The 26,400-nt window shown below is 43.5% G+C and overlaps 1 protein-coding gene across 2 annotated transcripts in view; it reads right to left on the bottom strand.

Moving 5' to 3' along the window:
- Nucleotides 1-25,681, bottom strand: part of LOC100693875 (guanine nucleotide-binding protein G(o) subunit alpha) — an 84,746-nt gene extending 59,065 nt beyond the window's left edge. The window contains exons 1-3 of one of the 2 annotated variants that reach the window (XM_003447034.5): nt 24,728-25,681; nt 23,915-23,957; nt 5,899-6,040 (exon numbers count right to left, since the gene is read on the bottom strand). In XM_003447034.5, the coding sequence (XP_003447082.1) occupies nt 5,899-6,040; nt 23,915-23,957; nt 24,728-24,845 (303 nt within the window). In that variant the 5' untranslated portion in view covers nt 24,846-25,681. The remainder of the gene's footprint in view (nt 1-5,898; nt 6,041-23,914; nt 23,958-24,727) is intronic. The other variant, XM_003447035.5, reaches the window with a different exon arrangement.
- Between the last annotated feature and the right edge of the window lie 719 nt (nt 25,682-26,400).

Here is a 26,400-nt window from a genome sequence, read left to right as displayed (position 1 = left end):
AAAAACGAAGCTAAAACGTAGAAGCAGTTTGTAAAATCAAAGTACAATCCATGATTCAACAGCTTTACAACTAACATTAGCAGCAACAACAAGAAGTAACAGTTTTCTTTATCAGTCTCTCAAATCGTTGTGGAGGAATTTTTACAACACTGCTTCGACTCATTGAGGTTTGTTGGGGTTCATTAATGCGCGGCTCGCTGAAGGTCTTGCCGCAGCATTTCGGTCGAGTTGAAGTCTAGACTTTGTGCCGTTGCGACACTTTGATTCATTTCTTTCTCAGTCGTTTTGCTTGGAATCACCGTCCAGTTGCTGAAGCACTTTTGGCCAAGCTTTAGCTCAGTGCCAGACGGCCTCATAACCGACGTAGATCTGCTGTAGATACAGAATACTTTGGTAGCTCACGGTCGACCAACGACTGCATCCGGGCCTTTTGGCGGTCTCTCCTTGCTCCTTGTGTTTTGTTCAGATACTCTCTTTCATTGTTCTTTTTAGAGAGAAGAGGCTTTCTCCTGACAACCGTGCCAAACAAGGCGTTCTTGTTCAGTCTTTTTTCTGACTGTACTGTCGTGAACTTTAACTTTTAATGACTATTTTTATTTTATCCTGATATGTAAAACTTTGTGTCATCACAGCCCAAAAAGGGAAACTGACTTATATTTGTTACTTGTCTCCAGTTTATTGCAGCAGTATGTGTAGGTTATTTTATGTTTAACAAGCAATGGGAACATTGTGTTCAGATGGGCATTGGTTTTGGAGCTCACACGTACAAACACATGTGCACACACACACACACACACACACAAACCCGTGAGAATAACTCAGCTAATTTCCACAACAACACGCAGTGACCTGTCTGCCAGCTCTCGCTGTCTCGCTATCTTCCACACTCGGTCCATCCTATCCCCGTCATGCCTGCTCCATCTCCTGCTTATCTTCTTTCCCTGTTTCCCCCTAAGGGTCCATCGAGACACCGACTGTTTCTCTGATGTCAGTAGTTGCGTGCGCTTCATTTGAATAGCAGCTGCGTCCTTAATTTCCTTCTCATCATCAGACCTGAATTACTGACTGCTGCGCTCATCATTTATTTGTAAATAGAGAACAATAAAGAAATACATATCATAACTTGAGTGTCTTAGACCCAAGCTCTTATTCAAAGAAGTCATCATCACATGTCATTCGTTGCTAACATACTTTAGCATCTCATACTACAGAAAGGCGACAGCCGACAAAACTCAAACGTCAGCAGCACTGCCCTACCAGTGTCAAAGTTTGCTGCCCGGCAGCGGGAACGTCTCCCTCTGTGGACACTGTGTTACGTCAGAGAGGAGAGATTACAAGTACATTTACTGAGTATATTTAAGTATGGCAGAAATCACAGTACAGTGATTGTCTTTAACTTTAACTGCTGATTCTGTTACCAAATGTTGCGGTTATAAAATCAGGATGTGTGTCCTGTCCCAGTTACGCTCAGCAGCCCTCCCTGCTGAAACAATAAAATGTTAATGAATATCCTGAAGTGGAGCTGATCTCAATCACTAGCTGTACAGCGGCCTTTCTGCCATTCTGCCTCTGACTTCATTTAGTTTTATATACCGACATAGAAAATGAAGCCTAAGGCAAATCCATGAGTAAAGCACAGGCTGATTATTTGTGGCTCGAACAAAAATAAAATTAAAAAAATCCCTCCAGGCAGACACTTAAGGTCTGCTGATCTTATTCCAAGAAGAATGGTCGGGCGATCTCCATCATCCTTACCTCACCCCCGGGAAACACTGGCACTGGTTCCACAGGGATCACTATCCAGCCTCAAACACAACAAACACGTCCAGCATGAAGTAAAAGAACATAGGCTGTACCAGTGGAAGAGCCTTTATACACACAATAAAATGACGAATGATTCAGCTTATCATAAAGACGCACAGTAGGCCATGTGTGAATATGCGTGCAAACGGCTGTCTGTCCCTCTATGTAAACGGCGTGCTAGACCAGCGACCTGTACAGGATGTACCTCGGTGCCCTATGACAGCTGACACAGACTCCAGCACCCTGGGACCCTAAATTACAACAGCGGTTACAAAAAACCGCATGGATGGATGAAAAATGCCATGTTTTACTGTTCATATTTTAAATGAATATACTGCACTGTTACTACTGCTGGAGTAATGGATCTAAATGCAACTAACCAATGCATCCAGTGGGTGTGACAACATTATCTCTAAATACAAGTTTGTCTGGGAATGGAGGTAAACTTTACACAGAGGAAGATACAGGTGATAGCATTCGCCTAAATTCTATCTTAATTGTATACAGCACCTTGGTCAACAGTTGTTGTTTTAAATGTGCTATATAAATAAATTTGACTTTGACTTTAAAGCAGGAGTGGGGGACCTCGAGGGTCCTGCAGGTTTTAGATGTGTCCTTGATCCAGCACAGCTGATTCAAATGGCTAAATCACCTCCTCAACATGTCTTGCAGTTCTCCAGAGGCCTGGTAATGAAGTAATCATGTGATTCAGGTGTGCTGACCCAGGGTGAGACCCTGCAGGACACCGGCCCTCGAGGCCTGGAGTTCCCCACCCCTGCCCGAAGTTTTAACTACCTGAACTATTTCACTTTTTTTAGACTTTGTGTTGGCAGGAGAGAATTCTTGAAACTATAATTATTGCCATACAGTCGTCCTTGACCTTAATCACTAGATTATATTCATCCCTGCTTGAACTGAATATGAAAAAAATAGTTCCTAAGATATTGTATTTGCGAGAATGGGACTGATTGGTATGTACATGAGGATGGACATCCCATAGTATACTACCTCAGGTCACAGCACGGAGCCATAAACAGTAGTTTTATTGAAGGTCTAGCAGAGGCTTTAACACCATCAGAGGAGGTTTGTCTTTGAAGCTTCTTCTGTGAAGCCTGAGTGAAAAGTGCTCAAAGATCTATTTCAGGCAAGCTATCATAATGTGTGCATGTGTTGCATACGCGTGTGTGTACGTGTGTGTGTGTCTCCAAGTGTATGTGTCACGGCGCCCTTGGACACGGGCTTGTGGAATGTGTTGAGAGCAAGGGAAAACACTGGGTTGCCACAGCAACTAGCGAAGAGAAACAGATTGGTGGGTGGGTGGGGCGCTGTCAGAAGATGAGTTGAGAGCAAGCAAAAGACCAGAAAAAGATAGGACGGGACAGGTTTGACATACGCGATCCCAGCACAGGATTAGAGGGAAAAGGCTGAAAGAGTAAGAGGAGAGTGAGCTTAAAGGATATGGGTATGAAAAACTTTCAAGTTCACCCCTCATCCTTTATTGATGTGGGTAGGATGTTGCAAAGTCCTCTGGTTACTTTGTGGGGAAGTCAGATGTAGAGTGTAGTGTAAACACAGCTCATTCTGGGCTCCCCTTCTGTTTCTTGTCCGTTGTCACTTCTTCTCCATTTTGCCTTGAAAAATCTACCTTCTGTCCTCATTCCCATTTTATGCCTCTTCTTCAACACTTTGCATTCATTTCAGAACCTGTTATAATCCTGCAACCCTTCTGTAACACACATTACTTTAACCTGGTAAGTACTGTAGCATAGAAATCTTGTTGTAGACACTTTTCAAAATGTCAACTCTCGCCCAAAAAACAAACTTCTACACTCTTGGCTGGGAACACTTTGGTATCTCCCAGAGGAGCTTTAGGCGGTGGAGGGCAGGAGAGAGGTTTGCTTGCCTGCCGTCCCCATGACCAGGCCTGCATAAGTGGTAGAAAATGGACAGCTGGACGGCTGGCTGGGTGGACGGACTGACTCTGTACAAATAATAATGTAGTACGCCTCAGGCTGTTCACTTTACCTCGAAATAGAAATGCAATGCTTTGATATATTATACCCTCCAACAGACACACACATGTTTGTATGGCTGACCTTGACTCCTCACACTACTGCGTTTCCAAAATGTCCTCATTTCAATAGTCTAACAAAGACAACTCACACACACACACACACATATCATATCCTGATCAATAGGTGTATTGTTATTTCAGCCTCTACATGGAGTATCAAAAGCAGCGTTGTGATTAAAAATACACCGCGCCTTTGGATAAGGTTAAGGTCACCTGCATGTGCTCTTACAGTTCTTCACAAATCTGCGCCCGCTCACACAGTGAAGAAGACAGAAGACAGATATCCTGTCATCGTGACATCATCACCACGACTGTTATGATGACGCATCATCAACAACTACACAGAACTCTGATAATGATGTACACTTACACCAGCAGCATTTATGTTCACTTTGAACTTTTATACAACATCAAGAACAAAGTGGGCGTGTCAATGCTTCGTCTGAATCACACAAATACATCAGGATGCTTGATGTGCAGACAGAGGTCAAACAAAGCATACGTTCTAGCATTTCCCACAGAGAAGGTGAGCCTGGGTGTAAGCGTCTTCAGGACTCGACGAGCTGATGTTGTATATTTATATTTGTGTATTTAACTGAAGGTTCCATACATGACTGCATTTGCACTCTTCAGTGCCTGAGTCATATCCTGACAAGTGTAATGACCTGATTTATTAGAAATTTGGAGCCTGAAACTGCGGTGAGCATAAAGGAACGATTAGCCTCGTCCCGCTGCCCTGCGTTCAGATAGAACTGATGCTCTTCTGCGGATTAGATTCATAATCCTCAGTTAGTGAATTGTATACTGAACGTGTATGCTTCAGGATTCAGAGGACTGAGAAGTGGGACTAACTTAGAGTGAAGGAATTTTGGCCCAAGCATGACAGGGGCAGTTCACAGCCAATCCCAGTAAACTGAAGACAGTTTAACAAATAAAAGATGCAAGATTGTTTCTCTTGCTGAGATTGAGTAGCAAAGACCATTAAAATATGAAATATATATAAAACAAGTGCTGATCATCACATTTTCTGCTTCCCTGCTCGATGCTTTCCAAAGCATCAAACGTTGCCATGACTTCAGATGCCACTGGAGTTTGTGGTGAAGCAAATGATCAGTTTGTCCCTCAGGAGACGGCGTTTGTTTGGAAGCTGGTGTTTTTTGTTTTGTGATGGTTTGTCTTCCCTCATTTTCACCGGGTATTTACTTTTCCTTCATTGTCTCCTTGGTTACATTAAGACTGTTTGGTTGGGTTCAGGGAAAGATCGTACCGTCTTTAAAGTGTTCCCTGAAAAATGATGCTTTCTAAGTGAATAGAATGTGATGCTTGTCTTTGATGGCAGCGTTTAATGTTCTGGGAAAACAAACAAGCTGTGACTATTTTTTACATTAGACACATGTGCTGAAATGTGTAGGGAAGGTCTCTGTCGACCGTCCCTGAATGCTGTCGGTTTGACACTGGCTCGCTGATTATGCGTCCTCCACGTTGCTGAACTGCTGCACCTGAACTATTTGGATAGAGCAGCTATCAGCATTCAGGGACCACAGCAGAGGCAGTCTTACACCTACGCTATATTTAAGTGCTATCCTCCACAACTTTATACGGAGAGATTTTTGTCTTCAAAAAGGTCAAATCAAGGAGCTGAAGCTGGTAGAGATCGTTGTCCTGCCACATATACTTTAACAGGTCTGATACAAGAGCTGGACTCCTGGTGCTTTTGTTTTGTAAGGCCCACGCCGGCCTCTCCCTGATCTATCCCAGTTCCTCTGTGGTCCATCCCGTGGCTATGTGCTTCAGTCGGGACTGCAGATGGGAATTTGGTGCATGAGCTAAGTGTTTAATGATGAGCCTTATTTAGTTCACAGAGGTGAGAATACAAACAATCACAAAAAAATTCCCTCTTTTATGGTGTTCTGTCATCAATGTTAGTGACAGTATTTGGAAAATGAGTCATTTAGCGTGTCGTACGTGTCTGCTGGGCACGCTTGGGAAACGTGTATGCACGCTTGAGGACGGGAGCTGACCTTGCGCTCTTTGTCTCCATACTCCAGGCCCAGCGTGTCCATGGCGCGGACGATGGCGGCCAAAGATTGGATGGTGTTGCTGTAAACAACGGGCTTGTACTGCTTTACGTCATCGCCGGAGAAACCGTCTTCGTGGATGATCCTAGATACAAAGAGATGCACGGGCATTAAAGAATGTTAAACACTTGGGCTCTGCTCATTATACAGGCATACAAAGTGAACAGCAAAGTTATGTGCATGCACAGGTTTGCTTCCCAACCTGATAAAAAAGTGGATTAAAAGCACAACACAAAGGTGTTTTACACGTTCATGGAATATAAAAGAGGAAACAGGTGGAAAGGAGGAAAATGGAGATAAGCACAGGTGGAGCCTGGACCAGAGAGGAGGGAGGGAGCAGGCCCATAACCGTAGCCTAACCTGACATTTAAGCACACGATGCTCACAGAAGGGGATCCTGCTGTTTGAAATGCCACAATGTCTTTCACTGCACCTAACGCAAGGGCACAGCGACAGACGGTCTCAGGGACAGTTAGCGAGGTAGACGACCGTTCGTATGGACAAATGAGACAAAGACCAACAGAGAGACGGACAGCCACGAACAACAGGCAGGACACCACGACACAAAAGCTTGATACAAACAGACAGATACAGGTTGAGGCAACAATGTGAGGCAATTCTGATAGACAACGTCACCATGCATAAATAAATCAGAATGAACAGGCCTCCAGCATGGGCACAACTCAGGATCCAACACGGCTGCAAACATTTGTGTGTCTATTATAGAGGCCTGCATCTATCCCACTGTTCTTACTTTACAACCAAGTAATCCAAATTAAAAAGAAATCTAGTAAAGAAAGTGCAAAGAGCTCACTAAAATCACAGAGACACAAGTGTAGGAACTAAGAACAAATATAAGCGCTGTCAGCAGCCCCGCAGTGAACGTTCAGAGAAACTGTTCGCATCTTGTTCTTTAGCATCGTGTCAAGCTGTAGAGCAAATACGCAGCATCGGTCATGAGCCGGTGAGATAATGTAAAGTATTATGTACTCGCACTACATCAATTACATTGAAAGTTGCTTTACTTGACTGATGAATCAAAATAAGCCTCACTTATATCAGGTCTGAAATGAGCTCTTTGCTCCTCGTTCACCCTGCTTTCTTCTGATTGGCTGCTCTTTTCAAACAGAAGGTTTGAACAGCAGGTGGGTGGGTTGCTGTACGCCTAAGTTTACCATATAAAGTGATATCCACCCTCCCTAAAATCATACAGAGCCAAGAGCAGAAGGAGTGCTGAGAGTCCAAATCCTGAAGTTCTGTTCCTGACGGGGAATACTCGCACATACGCCGACCTCATTATAAGTTTAATATTAACATCCATCGTTATGACGTAAAGTACATGAAAGGAAATAAGGAAAAGCTTTGGTTTCTTTATAAAAACCTGACCACGGAGTTAGTGGTCAGTTTAAAAAGGCCTCCTGCTGTGCGTGGTCTGGTTTGGTGTGCTTCTTGACATATGGCAGATGTGTGCTACTATACATCTGTTTACAGGTTTATGTGAGTGTCCAGCAGTATTGACTTTGTGTGTGGGTGTGTGTGTGTTTGCGGTCTCAGCCAGTGTAATGTTTCAGATCAATCAGGCAGTGTGCCAGTCCTATATAAATATACCACACTTCTATTTACATCAGTGACTTTCACACAAAGGGCCAAAGCCTGGAGCTGCAGACGGGAACCAGGACAGTTAAAAGGATTTGTTTCTACATGTTTGAAGTATCGTCAGCTAGCATGTCAAAGAAAATTACACAGACAAACAAAGCAAGCAGTCCCATGAATACACACACTGCATCTCAGTGCTAAATACTTGTTTTTCATAGTTTTATATGTTAAAGCTCTTTCCATCCCCGCTAAAAGACGCCAAAAAGACGTTTTCTGAAATTCCACCTTCCATCTTTCCTACCACCGCAGAGGAGAAACTCTTAATGGGATGAGGAAACAATGCCAATAGAGAGGTTGATGTGCGATTCACAGTAATACTGGTCAGAAATAACCTAACAAACAGAACTGGGGACTCGGTGTTTATAACACAGAAGGCTAAAGTTATGACCAAGAGGCAGGGAGCTTCTTCTGCAGGGGCGCTCTGCCAGCTTTGTACTGTGACAATGTGCTTCCATGTAAACCTGACTGTGGTAAAACACATCGCTGACAGGCTTAAGAACACAGAATAAAGCTTTTAAAACCAAACCAAAAGTTGAGCCTTTCGTCGGGAACAGAAATGGCCACGGGAGGACGCGGACACTCAGCACGCCCGTGTTGTCCCTACGTGATGTCACGTGGTGCTTCTAACACACAGCATTAAGTTTGTAACAGCTAACTGGACACGGACAGCTAAAACAATCCTCTGACACGTAAAGGCGGGTGGTTCTTTCCTCAGCTGGATATTGTGATGCTATCCGTGGTTTAGGATGGCGAGTTGTGCTCCGTCTATCTCTATCTCAACTATTTTGTTCTTAAATGGTAATCGATTTACATTTTGTGGATGTTGCTGTGCTTTTACGTGATTCTCTAACTGGAAAACAATTAGAGGAGGAGGGTTGATGGAAGAAGAAAAGATTTCGAAGAGCGCTCGTTTCGAACGAGAAAGTTTTATTGGCATCTTTGTTAACTCGGGAAGAGAGAGGAAGACACCAAAGGTCACAGCTGAGGAGAACAGGGTCGAGCAAAGACTTAAAATTAGTGTTATGAATGTTATCAGAAGTGTAACTGACATATTTTCCCGTCTCTGTACGTGTGTGTGTGTGTGTGTGTGTGTGTGTGTGTGTGTGTGTGTGTGTGTGTGTGTGTTCCTGTCTAGCTATCCTGTCTGAGGACCGAAATCTGCATTCTACTATACTTGTGAGAACCAACAGTCACTTGTGAGGACACACAACCCGGTCCTCACATTTTTGAAGGCCTTTTTGAGGCATAAAATGTGGTTTTAGTGTCAGGGTTACAATTAGGTTATGGTTAGGTTTAGGGTTAGGGAAACCATTATGTCAATGAAGGTCCTCACTAAGATAGCTGAACGGGGTTGCGTGTGTGTGTGTGTGTGTGTGTGTGGCTGGCTAGCTTGCTGACATGAGCTTTCATGCATGAGGACCTTTTCTCATTACCCACTCTCCAAGCCCTTCTGTCAGCAAAGCCAAGGCCCCGTGTGTGTGTCTGTGTGTTTCTGTGTTTCTGTGTTGGTGTGTGTATGTGTACAATTTCACGTAGCCTTGGCACAATCTGCACGGTGACCTGAAACATAGTTTAGTTTCACACCGAGTCAGACAGATGGACAGACAGACAGATGGACAGAGAGACAGATGGACAGACAGACAGATGGACAGACAGACAGATGGACAGAGAGACAGACAGATGGACAGCAATTTAACCACGACACTGTTCCATGACATCATCCTGTGGCTGCCATTTTGGGGCCAATCAGCAGATGTTAATATAGTAGTCACACTTAAGGATGGCGTCTGCCTATAGCGCACTTGTAAATTCGTGAAACGCCCAAACTGGTTACATCGACTCCAGCGTGGCCGTGCTGTTCTTTGCTGATGATCACTGATCAATAGGGACTAAAACCTCGTGTTTCTGGGAGTTTAAAGGCTCCATTGACAAGATGACCTGAAGTTTAAAGCTAACTGGCTAAAGTTACGAAACCCACAGAAAGAAAAACTGTTGATGCGCACACATCATATCAAACACAACGTGCCTGCCTCTCGTTAATGCCTCCCATTATCCCCGGTCTCGTATTTTTATCCTCACACCTACTCATGTGAACACTCACAGAACACAAAGCCTACACAGCGCACTATGCAATTAGGTCTTTATCTCAGCCCTGCATTGTTGCTAGCTAACACTGTTTGCTCTGACACACACACACACACACACACACACACACACACACACACACACACACACACACACACACAAAGCCCTGTGATTGGCTCTTTTTCACTATGCCGTCCATCCACTCCCTTTCCGTTCTTCGTCGACAGAGCTCTTGGTAGTGACAAAGTGCACACTGACCAACTCCTGTCAACGCTGCCTCAGACTCGGTTACTCACATAGTGTGCATACACACATGCGTGTGCATGTGTTTTTTCTGAGAACATTACAGCAAGTGCAAAGAGTGAAGGAGAAAGAGGGGATAAAAATGTGGTGTGTGATAAAGAAGCTATAAATAACTGAAGGTGTCAGTAACGGAGCCCCTCCACCCTCCCATCAGACACGCACACACACACAGACAGTGAAATGGAGGCATCAGCTGCTCCGTTATTCGGCTCCACTCACTTGTCATCACACCTTGAGGTCAAGCAGCAGCATCCTGAGCACACAGATTCTCACAGACACATCCTGATGCCCTCAGCTCTGTCCCTGCTTTTCTTCAAAGCACACATAAGCCAGTATTTAAGCCGTGCTGGAGGCAAAGCTCCGGGGATGGCTGGTCTATCGCTTTGATCCAAACTAGTTACTGGATGGATCGCTGTGAAGAGTTTATATGCATATCAATAGAGTCCAGGGCATTGAATCGTCACCTTAGTTTAGCATTGGTCTCACTACACCTGCAGGGTTTATATTTGTGAATCTTGAGTCTTGAAATCTCCTAAATTCATGGAGAAAATTTGTTACAGTCTCGATACATTCACAAACTCTTACCCTACACTTTGCCTCTGGTGCTAATGTAAGTTTAAAGTCCAAAAGATATTCAATTCAATTCAACAGTCGCCTCAAGGCGCTTTATATTGTAAGGTAGTCCCTACAATAATACATACAGAGAAAAACCCAACAATCATATGACCCCCTATGAGCAAGCACTTTGGCGACAGTGGGAAGGAAAAACTCCCTTTTAACAGGAAGAAACCTCCGGCAGAACCAGGCTCAGGGAGGGGCGGGGCCATCTGCTGTGATTGGTTGGGGTGAGAGAAGGAAGACAGGATAAAGACAAAAAATATCTCCAAAAATAAGATTTAAGTTAAATGTGGTAAATATTAAGATAATAATAAATGAATGTAAAATAAACGTTATGGTATCATTTTTCTTCTTTAGATTTCCCGTCTGCACCAGTGGGGTTTTCCAGCTCGGATAGGTGAAAATGAATGGAATTTAGCCTTTTTTAGGCTAGAAAGAGACTTTCTTTGTGCACTGACAACATTCATATGAGATGTTAGTAACATGAACTACTGATCTGGAAATATCTGTTCTGACAGATCAGCGCGTATGGCACCGATACTTTTGTGTTGTTTAGAGTCTCGCTGTCTGCGGCGTCTTCTTAGCTAAGAGAGATGAAGTGGTGAAGCAGATGCAACATCTGAGGTGACCAGCTTAGTCATTTACAGTCCAGCTGGAGCGCTGCGTTGATGTTTTATGTAGTGTTATGTAGTAAGGCTGCGTTTGCAGATTGTTTTTCTAAATCGTCCGACAGCGTCAGATAAACATCTGGATGTTTTCTGTTCATCACGGGACTTTTCTTGAAGGCTGTTGTAATCTTTAGCTTTGTGCTCACTCTGGGTTTTTCCCCTGTAACTGCTTCTATTGTTGCTTGTTACAAAAACTGCGCAGCATTCTCTTCTACCATTATTTAGGTGTGTAGACCTCGAGTCCTTCCCCGTTCTTGTTTTTCATGGTCGATGAAGGAGAACCAACGGTGACGAGTGTGTTCCAAATGTGACTGCAGCTGGAAAAAACGGTCGAGATTGTTTCTGCTCTGGAGATGTTGAGTGATACAGATGATGAGAGCACAATAAATACTGACGAGCCTTATGCACTCACCGGCCACCTTATTAGGTACACCTCGCTAGTGCCCGGTTGGATCCCCTGTTGCCTTAATGTTTCATGGCACTGACTCAACAAGGTGCTCTTCTGCACACCTCAGTGTTGCCTGGCCATTCTCCTCTGACCTCTGTCAACATCTCCACCACATCTACATGCCTGTATGTATTGAGTTGCTGCCATGGGATTGGCTGATTAGATATCTGCATTCACATACAGTTGAAAACGCTTGTATGTCAAAGTGGCCAGTGAGTATAGTAGCATCATATGTTATATAACATAACCTAAATGTGAGCCTTACGAGTAGAGTTATAGGAGAATGTAAGTGTGGACAGGATAGAAGAGCCACAACAGTTTTACATGCAGGAGCTGTGATAATTCAGTACGGAGCAAATGCTGCACCAGTTAACCATCAATGTCCAGAGCAACAAACACTGTACTTAAAATATATGAAAAGCATTAATAAAACTAATAATTCAGTTTTATGGATGCAGGTATTGAAATCTCATGTTTAGCTTAAAGTAAACACTGCAAAAACTCAAAATGTTACCAAGTATTTTTGTTTATCACACTTCCAATAAGACACAAAGCTGTATGGCTTATAGAAAGGTAAACGCACCAGAAATGGAGAATTACAACTTATTTTAAGTGAGGTGTTGGACTCAAATCTAGAACAGCGTCACAGTTTTAAAACAGAAAAGAAGTTTTATACACTTAAAACCAAGATGATGATGTTGGAAGGTTTAAAAAAAAAATGCTACTTTTGAGCACCACGAACTTATTATGAGACACAAACCTTCACAACACTAGTCAAATATAGCTAAGAATGAGTTTTTCCAGCTAGTTTCGAGGCTTAATATACTGAACTTTGACTTGCTCCACTGGCAGATTTTTTAACTTATTTCAAGCAGAAATATCTCGTATTAAAACATTTTTTTCTTGTTTTTTGGAGCAGCATTTGTTCCAGTGAAGCCTCACAGGAACGCTACCGAGGCTGTAAACTGGTCTGCAGACCACCAACTAATCCTAATGATATCCAAAGTAATACACAGTGTGTAATAGACAGTGACCTGTCTAAGAGCATGATCCGTCCGACTGTATTCGATAACACCAGATTAATGTTCGCAGCACCTGAAGGTTTATTCAGAAACAGAGAGAAAGAAAAGCCTGACACATTTTCACATTTATACTCTTCATGCAGTGTTGAACCACAACGTTCGCCCTATACGACCGGCTTATTAGAGGCTAACATACTTCTTCAGGATTTGGTTCTAACCATTGCAGAGCTGGAGAGGAGGCCTCCTGGTCCAGGTTTGCTCAGGTGCTAATGGAGAGCTCTGGTGCCAAGAGACACAGTCTGTAGGTTCAGAGGGGATGTTAGGAACCACATACACATGCATGTAAGCTCAGACAGGCGAGCAGAATAATTACAGTTCAGTAATACATCTAGGGAGACCTCATTAAATCTATCTGCCATTATCTCTCTGTTTCACTGTCACCTGTTATCTTTATCTGCCAACTCCTCTTTCATCCCTTCCTCCTGTATCTCTCTCTCCTCTCCCCCACGCTGCCATGTCATGTTCTCCTCCGACTTGCCTCGCTCCTCATACCTAATTATTTCTTCTTCTTCTTTTTTCACTCCTCTCGTTCTCGTTCCCTTTAATTTTCCATTTGCAATTAACTATTAATTAAAACCACAGGGCTGATGCATTACACACCCTTTCTCCCTCCCCAGTGACTGATTTCTGGAGTGGAACAAGAATGCTCACACACACACGCACACACGCACGCTGTCTTTGCAAAACTTAGTGCAACCATTGCAGTGGTACCGTGTCGTAACCATTGCCTAATTAACAGTTGCCGACGGCTTCACAGAGTCACACCCAGCATGTTGCACAAAAACCTTGTAATTCAGTTTCAATCAGTGCGACCTGTCATTCACTCATTCAGGATCCAGCGATCAGCACAAACAGCAAACACACTGGCAGCCCTGCACCAGTCTGCATGTTAATCCTGTGCTTGCCTCTCAGGTTCTCTCGGGGGACTCTGGTTTCCTCCCACTGTCCAAAGACAGCTTATTGGGCTAACTGGTGATGGTAAACTGGCACGAGGTGTGAATAGAAGAGTGAAATTTTCTTTTCTTTCCCTCTGTGTCAGCCCGGTGTTAAAATGCTAATCGGTCATGGTGTACTCTGCCTCTTGCCCAGTGACAGCTGGGACAGGCTTCAGGCCATCGCCGTAACACTAAAGTGGTTCAGAAGATGAATGAATCAGTGATACAGCTGCTGACATTTGCAGTCATATCTAGCCCAGTGTTTCGACCATTTTGTAACAGCAGCTCACGAGCTTATCAAACGACACTGCTGTGGTTTAACTGTCAGCTGTGTGAATTTCAGGTGCATAGCACTTCCACAGCCCACGACAAACACATGCTGACCCTCAGAGACACCACCCTGGGAAAGCTTCACCTGTTTTCTGTGAGTTGTTTTTTTTTGCCATTTCCAATCTGATCCTTTGGAAAATATGCAAGAAAATAGTTCCTGCTTGCTGAAGGTTGAAACGACACACTTGTTTTATCACGCGAGGCACAAATACACCATTGAGTACAACCAGGCTAAGAAGGAGGAGATGCTAGCAGCTGGTGATGTGCAACCCAAAAGTAAACAAATGACTCAACTGAGCATTGCTGGAGCACTCGTTAGTTGCACTATATATGACAGGAAGAACAAACGGTCAATGGATATTACTTCTGCCGCTGCACTGCTTTTAGCCTTTATTTGATGGGACAGTAGTGAGAAGACAGGAAAGCTGGGAGAAAGACCAGGGGCAAGGCACAGGAAGTGGCCTCGGGGCAGACTCAGATGTGGACAGCTTATTGGTTGACAGCTCAAAGCAGGCAGCTAAAGCAGCCTTACCCACAAGCAGCCCTTTAAACAGCCGGTTAAAAGCTCGACCCAATACACAGCTCAGGTAGAAGAAAAATGTCAGTTGTGTTATGCAATTTGCCGGCTCCTGTTATTTTAGTTTTTGTTAAAGTGTTAAATACACAGTTATGTAACTAAAGTTTTCAGTGGAAACACAACCTGGGCTACTTTTATGCTTCCATTTGACACATGCTGTGTCACTACTGCTGCTACTGTGTCATCAGTGACAGTAGCTCACCTCTGATAAAAATGAAAATGTTCAGGTTACCTCTCCTGTGTCAATATTGATGACTTACTGATGGAGCAACAGACAGGCCGATGGAGTAGAAACAAATGAAAAGAAAATAGGCACACCTGAACCCCAGACAGGCCTGACAGAGACAGCAAAATACTGCTGCTATTTGTCTTCTTATTTCAAAAAGGTCTCTTTATTTCAATCATTTCAGTAGATAAACACAATGCTAAGCAAGCTTTAAGTGACTTTGGTTTTTCCAGTGGGAGCAGAAGTTTAAATGTTCATGTTAATGATACGTATCCAAATATCAGAACTCCTGGAGATGGCTTCTCTGCAAAAACTGAGTCTAAAACTGTGACGCTTCACTTATTTTAACCAGATGAATATTTTGGATAATTAATCAGCTGACTGCTGTTGTACGTATATATGCACATCTATATACTCCTTGTCAAGTTTTACTTCATCACTTTGTATTTTGTTAGTAAAATAAACATGAAAGGAAAAAAAAGTCAAATATTTTACAATTTAATGCAACATACTTGGATTAAACTGAATAAAAAACTGAACCTCGTATATGTTATAGTCTACAGTGCCGTGGGAATATTTGCATTTTTTGTATTACTGTGTATGTCTGCTCTGAGTTAGCTATGATACAAATCCAAAATTACAAACATGCATTTAACCAGACACTCATTCAGCTACACAGCCACACTCAGCTGACTTTATATCAGCTGAGTGTGGTCATTGTAACAAGACTCCATTGTCTCGCAGTGCACTGAACTGACATGAAATCTGCCAAATACCTCTAACACACACGGAAAAAAAGTCACACAACCACAAAGCCACACAAACAAAAGCACCAAGAAAAAAGACACTTTCAAGTGTGTGTAACTGCACACAAACACACAATTCCCTATAACAAAAGACCTTTGTTTCTTATAAGAAGCCCTGATTAGCGCACACAGACCACACACACAGTCATAATGACCTGGCTTTATACAAATGATCCAGACCAAGATATAAAATATGCATGTGCTTTCTCTCTCTCTCTCTCTCTCTCTCCATATATATATATATATATATCTAGATATATATCTCTATCTCTGTCTATCTCTATATCTCTATCTCTATATCTATATATATAGATAGAGATATAGAGATAGATAGAGATAGAGATATATAGAGATATATATCTAGATATATATATATATATATATATATATATCTAGATATATATATATATATATATATATATATATATCTAGATATATATATATATATATATATATATATATATATATATATATATATATCTAGATATATATCTCTATATATCTCTATCTCTATCTATCTCTATATCTCTATCTCTATATCTATATATATAGATATATATGTGTGTAGAGAGAGATAGACAGAGATATATATATATATATCTCTGTCTCTCTCTCTCTCTCGATAGAGAGAGCGAGAGAGAGAGAGAGCGAGAGAGAGAGAGATACACACATATATACACACACACACACACACACACCCCCAGCACACCCCTGCGGGCGGTTTATCCTTCAAGCTCGGGTCCTCTACCAGAGGCCTGGGAGCTTGAGGGTCCTGCGCAGTATCTTAGCTGTTCCCAGGACTGCGCTCTTCTGGACAGAGATCTCCGATGTTGTTCCCGGGATCTGCTGGAGCCACTCGCCTAGCTTGGGAGTCACCGCACCTAGTGCTCCGATTACCACGGGGACCACAGTTACCTTCACCCTCCACATCCTCTCGAGCTCTTCTCTGAGCCCTTGGTATTTCTCCAGCTTCTCGTGTTCCTTCTTCCTGATGTTGCTGTCATTCAGTATCGCTACATCGATCACTACGGCCGTCTTCTTCTGTTTGTCTACCACCACTATGTCCGGTTGGTTAGCCACCACCATTTTGTCCGTCTGTATCTGGAAGTCCCACAGGATCTTAGCTTGGTCATTCTCCACCACCCTTGGGCGCATCTCCCATTTTGACCTCAGGACTTCCAGGTTATACTCGGCACAGATGTTCCTGTACACTATGCCGGCCACTTGGTTATGGCGCTCCATGTATGCCTTGCCTGCTAGCATCTTGCACCCTGCTGTTATGTGCTGGATTGTCTCTGGGGCATCTTTACACAGCCTGCACCTGGGGTCTTGCCTGGTGTGATAGACCCCAGCCTCTATGGATCTTGTACTCAGAGCTTGTTCCTGTGCTGCCATGATTAGTGCCTCTGTGCTGTCTTTCAGTCCAGCTTTGTCCAGCCACTGGTAGGATTTCTGGATATCAGCCACCTCCTCTATCTGCCGGTGGTACATACCGTGCAGGGGCCTGTCCTTCCATGATGGTTCCTCGTCTCCCTCCTCTTTCTTGGGTTTCTGCTGCCTGAGGTATTCACTGAGCACTCGGTCAGTTGGGGCCATCTTCCCAATGTATTCTTGGATGTTCGTTGTCTCATCCTGGACTGTGGTGCTGACACTCACCAGTCCCCAGCCTCCTTCCTTCCGCTTAGCGTACAGCCTCAGGGTGCTGGACTTGGGGTGAAACTCTCCATGCATGGTCAGGAGCTTTCTTGTCTTTATGTCAGTGGCTTCTATCTCCTATACATACATACATACATACATACATACACACACACACACACACACACACACACACACACACACATCTATGTCTCTCTCTCTATATCTATATACATATATCTATATATATACACATCTCTATCTATCTCTCTATGTATGTATGTATGCCCCCTAGGGTGGTGGAGAATGACCGAGCTAAGATCCTGTGAGACTGTGGCTAACCAAAGTAGCGGTGGACAACCAGAGGAAGACGGCCGTAGTGATGGACGCAGTAATACTGAATTACAGCAACATCAGGAAGAAGGACAAGTACCAAGGGCTCAGAGAAGATGTGGAGGGTGAAGGTAACAGTGGTCCCAGTGACTTCCAAGATGCAGGAGTGGCTCCAGCAGATCCCAAGAACAACATCGGAGATCTCTGTCCAGAAGAGCGCAGTCCTAGGGACAGCTGAGATACTGTGCAGGACCCTGAAGCTCCCAGGCCTCTGGTAGAGGACCCGAGCTTGAAGGATTAAGACGGACTAGAGGGGAATGTTTTTGCACGTGTGTGTGCGCGTGACTTTAATATAATAAAAATGAAATGGAGGACGGGTAGGACAATAAACACAGAAAGATTTGCAGAATATTCAAAGAGCCTGTTGTGTTACCTGAGTAATAAAGCTGCTGCACGATTAGCTGCAGATAAAAACGACCAAATAAAAAAAAAAGGGGAAAAACGTGTGACTATACCAAGATCTCTGTCTGCACGGGGCAACAAGAGGGATTTTATGAAGAGCTCTTTTATAAAGATCACTAGTTTTTAATGTCACCAGTTGATTTTATACCAATTAACTATTGGATGCTCACATAAACACCCCGCAGCAGACATCGAGTAGAAAAAGGCACCTTTTTGACTCATTTTATTTTGGAAGATTCTTCTCGCACAGATTTGGTTTCACGAGGGATCAAACAAACATGTTGCTAACACCAACACAGACAAAACAAGACTAAAATCAGTAAAACAAATTTCACACGGCCTTTCTGGGATGTTTGCCTTTGATATTTGAATAATGTTGTACTTCTTGTGATTTCCAAGTGGAATTGATCAACTTTTAAAGGTCTGATATTTAGGCATCAGTCTGTAAACTGGAAGAACACTGAGACTGACTTACAGCATGGAAATAAGAACAACTGAAGATTACTGTGAACAAGGTGAGTTCAAGGGAGGAGACAAAAAAAAAGGAAGTGCTGAAGTTTCCTCACCTGGGATAAGAAGTAGGTGTCTCAGCGTGCATGCACAGATAAGGTTTTGATAGCCGAGTTCAAATTTGACTATTTACAACATGCAAATCTGATTGAGACACTAAACAAAAAGGGCATCACATGCATGCACAGCTATGATGAGCCTGCTGTTAGATCATGACTCACTGAGGCAACCAATCAAATCATTCCAATAAAGAGCACGCCCATGGCTACATTTGGCCAATGAAGGATGACTATCTAGCTGACGGACCGTTTCGGACGACCAGTTGTAGACGGCCTCTCCATGCGACACTGGAGTTGGTGCCAGCACGAGTTGCGCCTGCTCTCTGCAGTCCAGTTTCTCTGCTGGAGTCTGAGCATCTCAGAAAAAGGCAGCTAATAATTATCAAGGAGAGCAGAGTCCAGGAGAGAAGTGCTCTTTGCTCTTTGTCCTTGACTCTCTTTGTCACTTCTTCTAGCTTGCTGAATAAGTGAGAACATGTTGTTTCACTTGATCTCTCCTCTGTAGCTCAAAATGTCTTCATCTTCCTCCTCTTACCTTCCCAGTCTGATTCACACTCATCCTCCCTCCTCGTATATCGCTGCACCCTCTTCTCTCCTATCCTGTTTCCTTTCACACTCCCACAACACTTTTCTGTCCTTTGAGAAAGAAGAAATTGAATTCTCCTGCCTCATTGCTTCAGCGTGTTGTCCCTGGGACTCTCCTCCTCGCTCTTTGTGTTCTTTCCTCTTTCCTTTCTTGTATTACGTCTCCTACTTCATCCTTGTTTCCATCACTGTCACAGTTCCTATTTTCTCCTGGAATTTCAGTCTTTTCTATGCCTTGTTTGCAGACTGCACTTCTTTGCCCTGTTTCTATGCGCTGGGTATTTTTCTGCCTTCATTAAATTCTGCCTCCTTCCATCTATGGCGCTCCTTTGCCTCTCTGAGCAAAACACCACCATCTTTTTTTCCTCAGTTTTGCTCCCCTTCCCCCTTCTATTCTCCTCTTCTGAGGCTTAAACCTAATTATCTCGTGTTCTAGAGAGAGAAACCACACACACACGGTGGGAACAGCCTGTGGGAAGCAGTGCAGCCGCGAGGGACGGACGGCGTTTGTTCTCCCTTCGGCCAGTCGCCTCCGATCGTGTCAGCAAGACACAAGAGCACATATACACAGACTGAGAAGGCCAGAGATAAAGACGAGAGGGAAATACAGAAAAGGAGGCATTGTGTGTGTGACACACACACACACACACACACACACACACACACACACACACACACGGAGAATAACTGATTGAACTGCTTTGATGCTAAAACACACTAATCAAAATAACTGGACAAAGATTTATGAATTAATACAAGTTTAGTTCACAGTTTTCTGCACATGTCAGTTTAATTCAATACAAAATTCACAGGACTGATATTTCATGTTGAATGAACTACTTCAGAATAACCATTTTACTGCATAAATCTCCACAGAAAAACACCAAAAACCAACAATCACTGATGTTGGTTTGTTTGAGCACGTCGCTATCCCGAGCTTAACATTCCCACTGCTTTAAGCGTTTCTAAGCAGGGATGATGAAACGAGCGTCTCTGCCCTGTTTGGGTAAAAGTCAGTTACTCAACAACATCTTTATTAGGTGAGCAATGCAGGCCTCCTCTGTTACTCTGTGACTATAAACTGCATTTAACTCATGTGTTTAACATTCTGGGCTTACATGTGTTGTATACTGTCAATGATTGAAAGAGAAATTACACGGACATTTAATAAAGTGTCAAAAGATGTCACGAATGACTCCTTTATGATTTTTCTTTTTACAGACCAATTTGTGATTAGAATGTGTGATAAGCATGACAGCTCAGCTAAACTGGGGCTTTACGACTACACAAGGGCCAAAATACATGCTGGTAACACCTCTGCAGTCGCTTTGAGTCATTTCAAACATCTGTGTACCTGAGGGCCAAAAACATGGTTTACAAAAATAAATAAAGGCTATGCATTGCAAAATGCATCAAGCGGCCGTGACATGCACCAAGTCCACGAGCACAGCGTGTCAGCTATAAAACAGCAGTGTTTGGATCTTGAACACTATGATTTGAAACTGCTGCATTCCACTTGTTTCAGCAACGATTTTGCTATTTTATCCTTTAACTGCTGCTAGGTCATTAGGCAAACCTTTAATCTTCTATCCTGTATATATTGTACTTACTATTGTTTGTTTTAATGTACCTTTTATATTTTACATTTATATTTATTATTGTATTTTTGCACCAAGGGAGTGGCACTCCGATTTCGTTGTACCCTGTACAATGACAATAAAGGCTATTCTATTCTATTCTAAAATATAAATCTTACATCTCCAGAAATAATTAATCCATTTCCTGGTACCCTTACACCCATCTCTGGAGTTTGCCCTTCCAGCCCCTAAAGCAAAGCCTTTCAGGGCAGAGTGCAGCCTACTCACAGCCACTCTGACAGGACAGAGGGCTGTACTTAATCACACCGCTGGCAACAACCTCTAATATCTTCCTCACTCTGCCTTCTTCCTCGCTCCTGTTTAATGATATGAAAATATCCCGACATTAAATTAGTTTTCTCACATGCTCACAAACAGTGAACGCGGCTGGAGAGGTCAGTTTGCCAGCTGGGCAGCGAGAGAACATTTGCACACGTCTAAACACACACAGGCCCCATAAACAGATGGTGTCTCCTCGTGCACGCGCGCACACACACACACACACACACACACACAGTGATATGCTGTTAACACATGACCAGGTCCCTCGAGTTGGCGGCCCAAACATTACACACGAGATAACATCGTGTACGTATTTATGCAAAAATGCACACAATCCAGTCATTCACATGATTCTGAAACCAGTTCCCCATCTCTGCACAGTCAAACATTTTCTTCCTCAGTTTGTCATCCTGCTTCCTCTTTACTGTCTCAGAAGTGCAGTCCTACAGTGGACCATGCTGTAGCTTCACACCATCAGAGCTTAGTCATCCACACACCGCTGTATGTAATCCACTATCACTAACACGCACACGCCGACGAGCACCTGCGTTCCCCTCAGAGATGTTATCGCTGTGTTGTCATGAGCTACTGTCATTCAGTGATTGCATCATATTGGAAAGCAATAATCTGCATTTTAAAGGAGAACGGGCACAGACCTAAATGACTTCACCCATGCATGGTGCACACTATTGTGTCTATGCTGTATTATACAAAGTGCTGCTATAATAGACTCCTAACATCCAATCATTGAGATCACACACACGCAGCTGCGACACGGACACACTGCAGCTCAGTGGACACGCCGTTAAATCTAAACCTTAATCTAATCCACTCGTCTCTGTCCTCGCTGTGTGAAGAAAGCAGTCCCACTAACAGCAGCAGGTCACTCGGGCACGCCCCGATGTTGAAAGCACACAGCGAGGAGTTTCTGACAGTTCAGGAAACACTAGAGCATCTAAAAGGCTTCCCTCGCAGGGCGCTGACCGCCACTTTTGAAAAAAGTTTTAGATCGTTTATAAAGAAACACAAATGCTCAAATTGATTTTACAATTTATACAGTAGTCCATTTTTGGCACATTGAAAATGCCTCTGATGTGGTCACGCTGCATCACGCTGCTCAATACCCACAAATAGAACGACCCCTGATAAGAGCGTAGTGGATAAAACCAGGAATTTATAGCGTGTACTACGTCTAGTTTCAATGTGACATCCCTTCTTGCAGACTGTAACCAGACAGCAGACACATGGAGGTGGCAGGAATGATGTGAAGAACATTAACTGGCACCTTTTTTGTCAGGAAATCGTGTCGATTGATGAGCAGAAGTCAAAAACAGCCACGCTGTCTTATGTAATAAAGGATATAAAGTAACAACCTTGTCTGCACCGTCTAGATAAATCTATTAAACCAACAGACTCAGACGTAAATGGATTAACGCCAGTTTTAATAAGTGCACGATTTACATCAGTCCAATGCATACAACGACTCCAGTGAACCCACTGGGAGGACTGGTCCATTGCTGGAAGGACCATTAACAGCTGAGCAACAGGCTCATCTGGATCCACTGAATCGTGTCCGTCATGTGATGCATCACCATACATGCACAACCAAAGCCTATTATCGGCTAAAATACACCAGCAGAGAAGACTGATGGAAAACCATATGTCATAACGGGATTACAGATTCTAAAGATTAGGATTATTGCTGCAATACTGTAAACACAAAAACAGCATTAGTAGTATCATAAGGTAGTATGATAACGCACATCGTTGTGAGTCCACAGAAGAAAGAAATCTTTACTTTAAGCCACTGAACTCAGCACTAAATCTCAACAGGAGAAATCCAGATGTGCCACAGCTACACTGGACTCACATCTGGTAACTGTGTAATCCTTCACATGTGAAAGCACATCAAACAGGGTAAAACAATGTTTCAGTAAAAATATTACAGAAATAAAACGGCTACGTCACATTTTGGGTCAAAGATTGTCGCACTCAGTTTCTCGTTTCACAGTTTTCAGCTACTGGTCCATGATGCCCTATAACCCTTGTCCCAACCACTCCCACCAGGGGAAAAATAAATAAATAATTTGAGAGCCTGAAAAAAACATTACAGAATAAAATCAGAATAGTTACTTATTACTTTAGAGTCAGTTGCTAATGGATGAAGTGTTTAAACTCAATAAAATATCATGATTATATAATGATGGTAGTCATTCAACCACGGTAACAGGTAGCAGCATTTCCCTGGTGTCTACACAAACTAATCCTCCTAAAATGTATTATTACAGGATTTAACAGTAAAAAAAACCCCAAAACAACAGTTCAGTGCTTTTAAAATGGACAGTGAATCCATAACTTACCCAGTCACCGCAGTGGGTGAGAAAACCCACCGAATCTGTGTGAACACAACCGTAACCAATGATTCATCCTGCAACCGTCAAACTATACAGTCGTCCTTTTGCAGATGCACAAACTTGGAAACTCCAGGCCAACTATATGTTTTAAAAATTGTGTTTTTCATTTTTTTTAGTTGGTAAACATTAAATCTGGATCCATTTTTGCATCAGATAAAAATGTTACACTAGGCTGACAACTCTGAAAACTGCACATATAATTAGGAAGAGTACAGCACTGGTGTGTGTGTGTGTGGGGGGGTAAAGCATAAGAAAAGGGACACACATGCACACTATAGGTGTATTAGACGTGATTATGAAAGACTTACTTCATCTGTTTGACGATGGTGCTTTTCCCTGACTCTCCGGCCCCTGAGGGATAAGAGACAAGAAGACAATATAAACAGGGTGTGTGTGTGTGTGTGTGTGTGTTCGAGAGAAAGATGGTGATATAGTGTCAGAGAGGAGGGGTAGGAAGGAGAGAGAGAGGCAGGGAGGTATGTGAATGAGCACAGCAGCAGCGGGTGGAGATATAAGAGATGGACAAAGTGGCCGAAGCCTTTCTTCCTCAGCCTCTTCCATCCTCCATCTTGCAACAGAGTCAAAGAGATTAAACATTCGAGGTTAATTTCGCGCAAAGAATCAATGAATCGATCCCAAACCAATGAAGCAGAGCTGCCTGTGCGGGGCCCTCCACTGCTGCATGCTGCCATTTTTTCGCCTTGGCTTCCATCTGCAGCTAACATCTCTGGTGTAGATGCCATCTTTTATGGACACACTGACTGATTGTGCGTTAAAACATTTGGACCATCTGCCGTTATCGTATTCAAGCAGGTGGCTTCCAAATGATGCAATAGGAAGGAAGGGTTCCTTCAAATGCACAATAAAAAAAAATCATAACGAATCTTTGTTCTTGTTGTTAAATACAGTTTGTGACAGACGTCGACAGTTTCTGTCTTTTCTTTCTTTATTTCCACCACGACCCTTCAATTGTGATCATTTCTTTCCACCACCAACCCACACCCACCCACACGCGCGCGCACACACGCACACACACCACACCTTTCCACCGCCCCAGCGTCTCATTTCTCAGCCCTGGCGCTACCAGCCGAAGAGAAGGGCATTAAAGCCAAGTCTCTTACCGAGCAGCAGCAGTTTAACATCTTTGGCCGCGGTGAGGCCGTCCTCCTTCAGGTTTTTCTCGATGGCTTTGCTCCGGTCCAGAGCCGCCCTCTCCTCTGCGCTCAGAGTACATCCCATGGTCAGAGAACACAGCTTGATAGAGTATCGGTACCGGGATCCACGGAAGAAAGCGCAATAATTAGACGAATGAATGAAACTTCAACCGCAAATCCTTTTTCTTTCCTTCGCTGGTTTATTGCCCCCCTTTTCTCTGCTCAAGCTTCGATCCCTCTACGATCCCTCTGTTTCTTTCTGGGCAGCCGGGTAGAAGCACCGTTAAAGCATTGAAATCAGGGATCCGCTCGGTTTGATCCACAGCGCAACACCGAGACGATAAAATCTCCGCAGCTGGTCGCTTCTCACGCGTGGTCTTGGAGCTGGTCCGTCAGTTGTCCGTGTCTTTCTAGTCTCTTTTTTCCTCCGTTAGTAAATCACGATAACGGTTCCCTACTTCTTCTTCTTCTTCTTCTTCTTCTCCACTCGTCTATTCTGCGTTACTGGGCGGCGGTGCGCATTGCTCGGTTCTTCCGTTTGGCTCCTCCGGGGCGGGCGGCGGCGGGGACTCGCTCTGTAACACTACTGCCTCCCGGTAGCTCCGGTAGGGGCTCGGTGCTCCGTTAGTTCATTCGTTCAGTTGCAGGTTGCTGACGTCAGAGCTGTAAAAACAAATGTGGGAGAGCACATCCACGCTCCCAGTGGCGCGGCCTGGTGGCGCACTGGTATATAGTACCTTCATGGGCTTCAGAAACAGTTAAACCCAAAGAGACTCCAGGTTAAGTTAACGGTGAGGTTGATCAGTCTATAGGTCCGATTACTCGTAGAAAATCACATAAAATAAGGCTAAATGGATATCTCATACTCGATAGAGCACACAGATTTCATTTTCAGATGCATAAAGCTGCAAATGCATGAGATTTCTTTAATCCTGCAGCTGTTCTCTGAAGTTCTCTTCACTAATAATGTCCTGGCATCATTATATAAGACACTTGGACTGATCTGGAAGTATCTCTATGACTCTTCCCAGAGACAGCAGTGCGGTGGTTACATGCAGGGCTGGATCTAACCTTTCTGATACCCCAGGCAAACTCATGATTTGGTACCCCCAACCTCCTTACAGGCATATTCATTTTTACCACCACAAGTTTTAAGAAAGTTGTCCCTTTTAGGTACGTAAATGGCCCTGAAGGAGATGCACAGGACAGATGGATTCCCTTTTTTGTAATTCAGAGGGCAAAAGTTTGTTGGACAATTTAAAGCAGGGGTGGCCAACTCCAGGCCTCGAGGGCTGGTGTCCTGCAGCATTTAGATCTCACCCTGGGTCAACACACCTGAATCAAATGCTTAGTTCATTACCAGGCCTCACGTTGAGGAGGTCATTTAGCCATTTAAATCAGCTGCGTTGGATCAAGGACACACCTAAAACCTGCAGGACACTGGCCCTCGAGGCCTGGAGTCCCCCACCCCTGATTTAAAGCATCATTTAAAAACAACAACAACAACATTTAGCTACGTGGAGCATGAATCAGCTACGGTAAACACAAACATGTATGTTCAGCATCTGGTAAACATCTGCGAGTGACCAAAGGTCATCAAACAAAAAAGACAATTAGCTTTTTTGTTTCTTTAGCAAAGA

The sequence above is a fragment of the Oreochromis niloticus genome, linkage group LG7, assembly GCF_001858045.2.
Source record: "Oreochromis niloticus isolate F11D_XX linkage group LG7, O_niloticus_UMD_NMBU, whole genome shotgun sequence".
NCBI lineage: Eukaryota > Metazoa > Chordata > Actinopteri > Cichliformes > Cichlidae > Oreochromis > Oreochromis niloticus.
The sequence above is the reverse complement of the archived record's forward strand: the minus strand, read 5'-3'. Positions and strand labels throughout refer to the sequence as shown.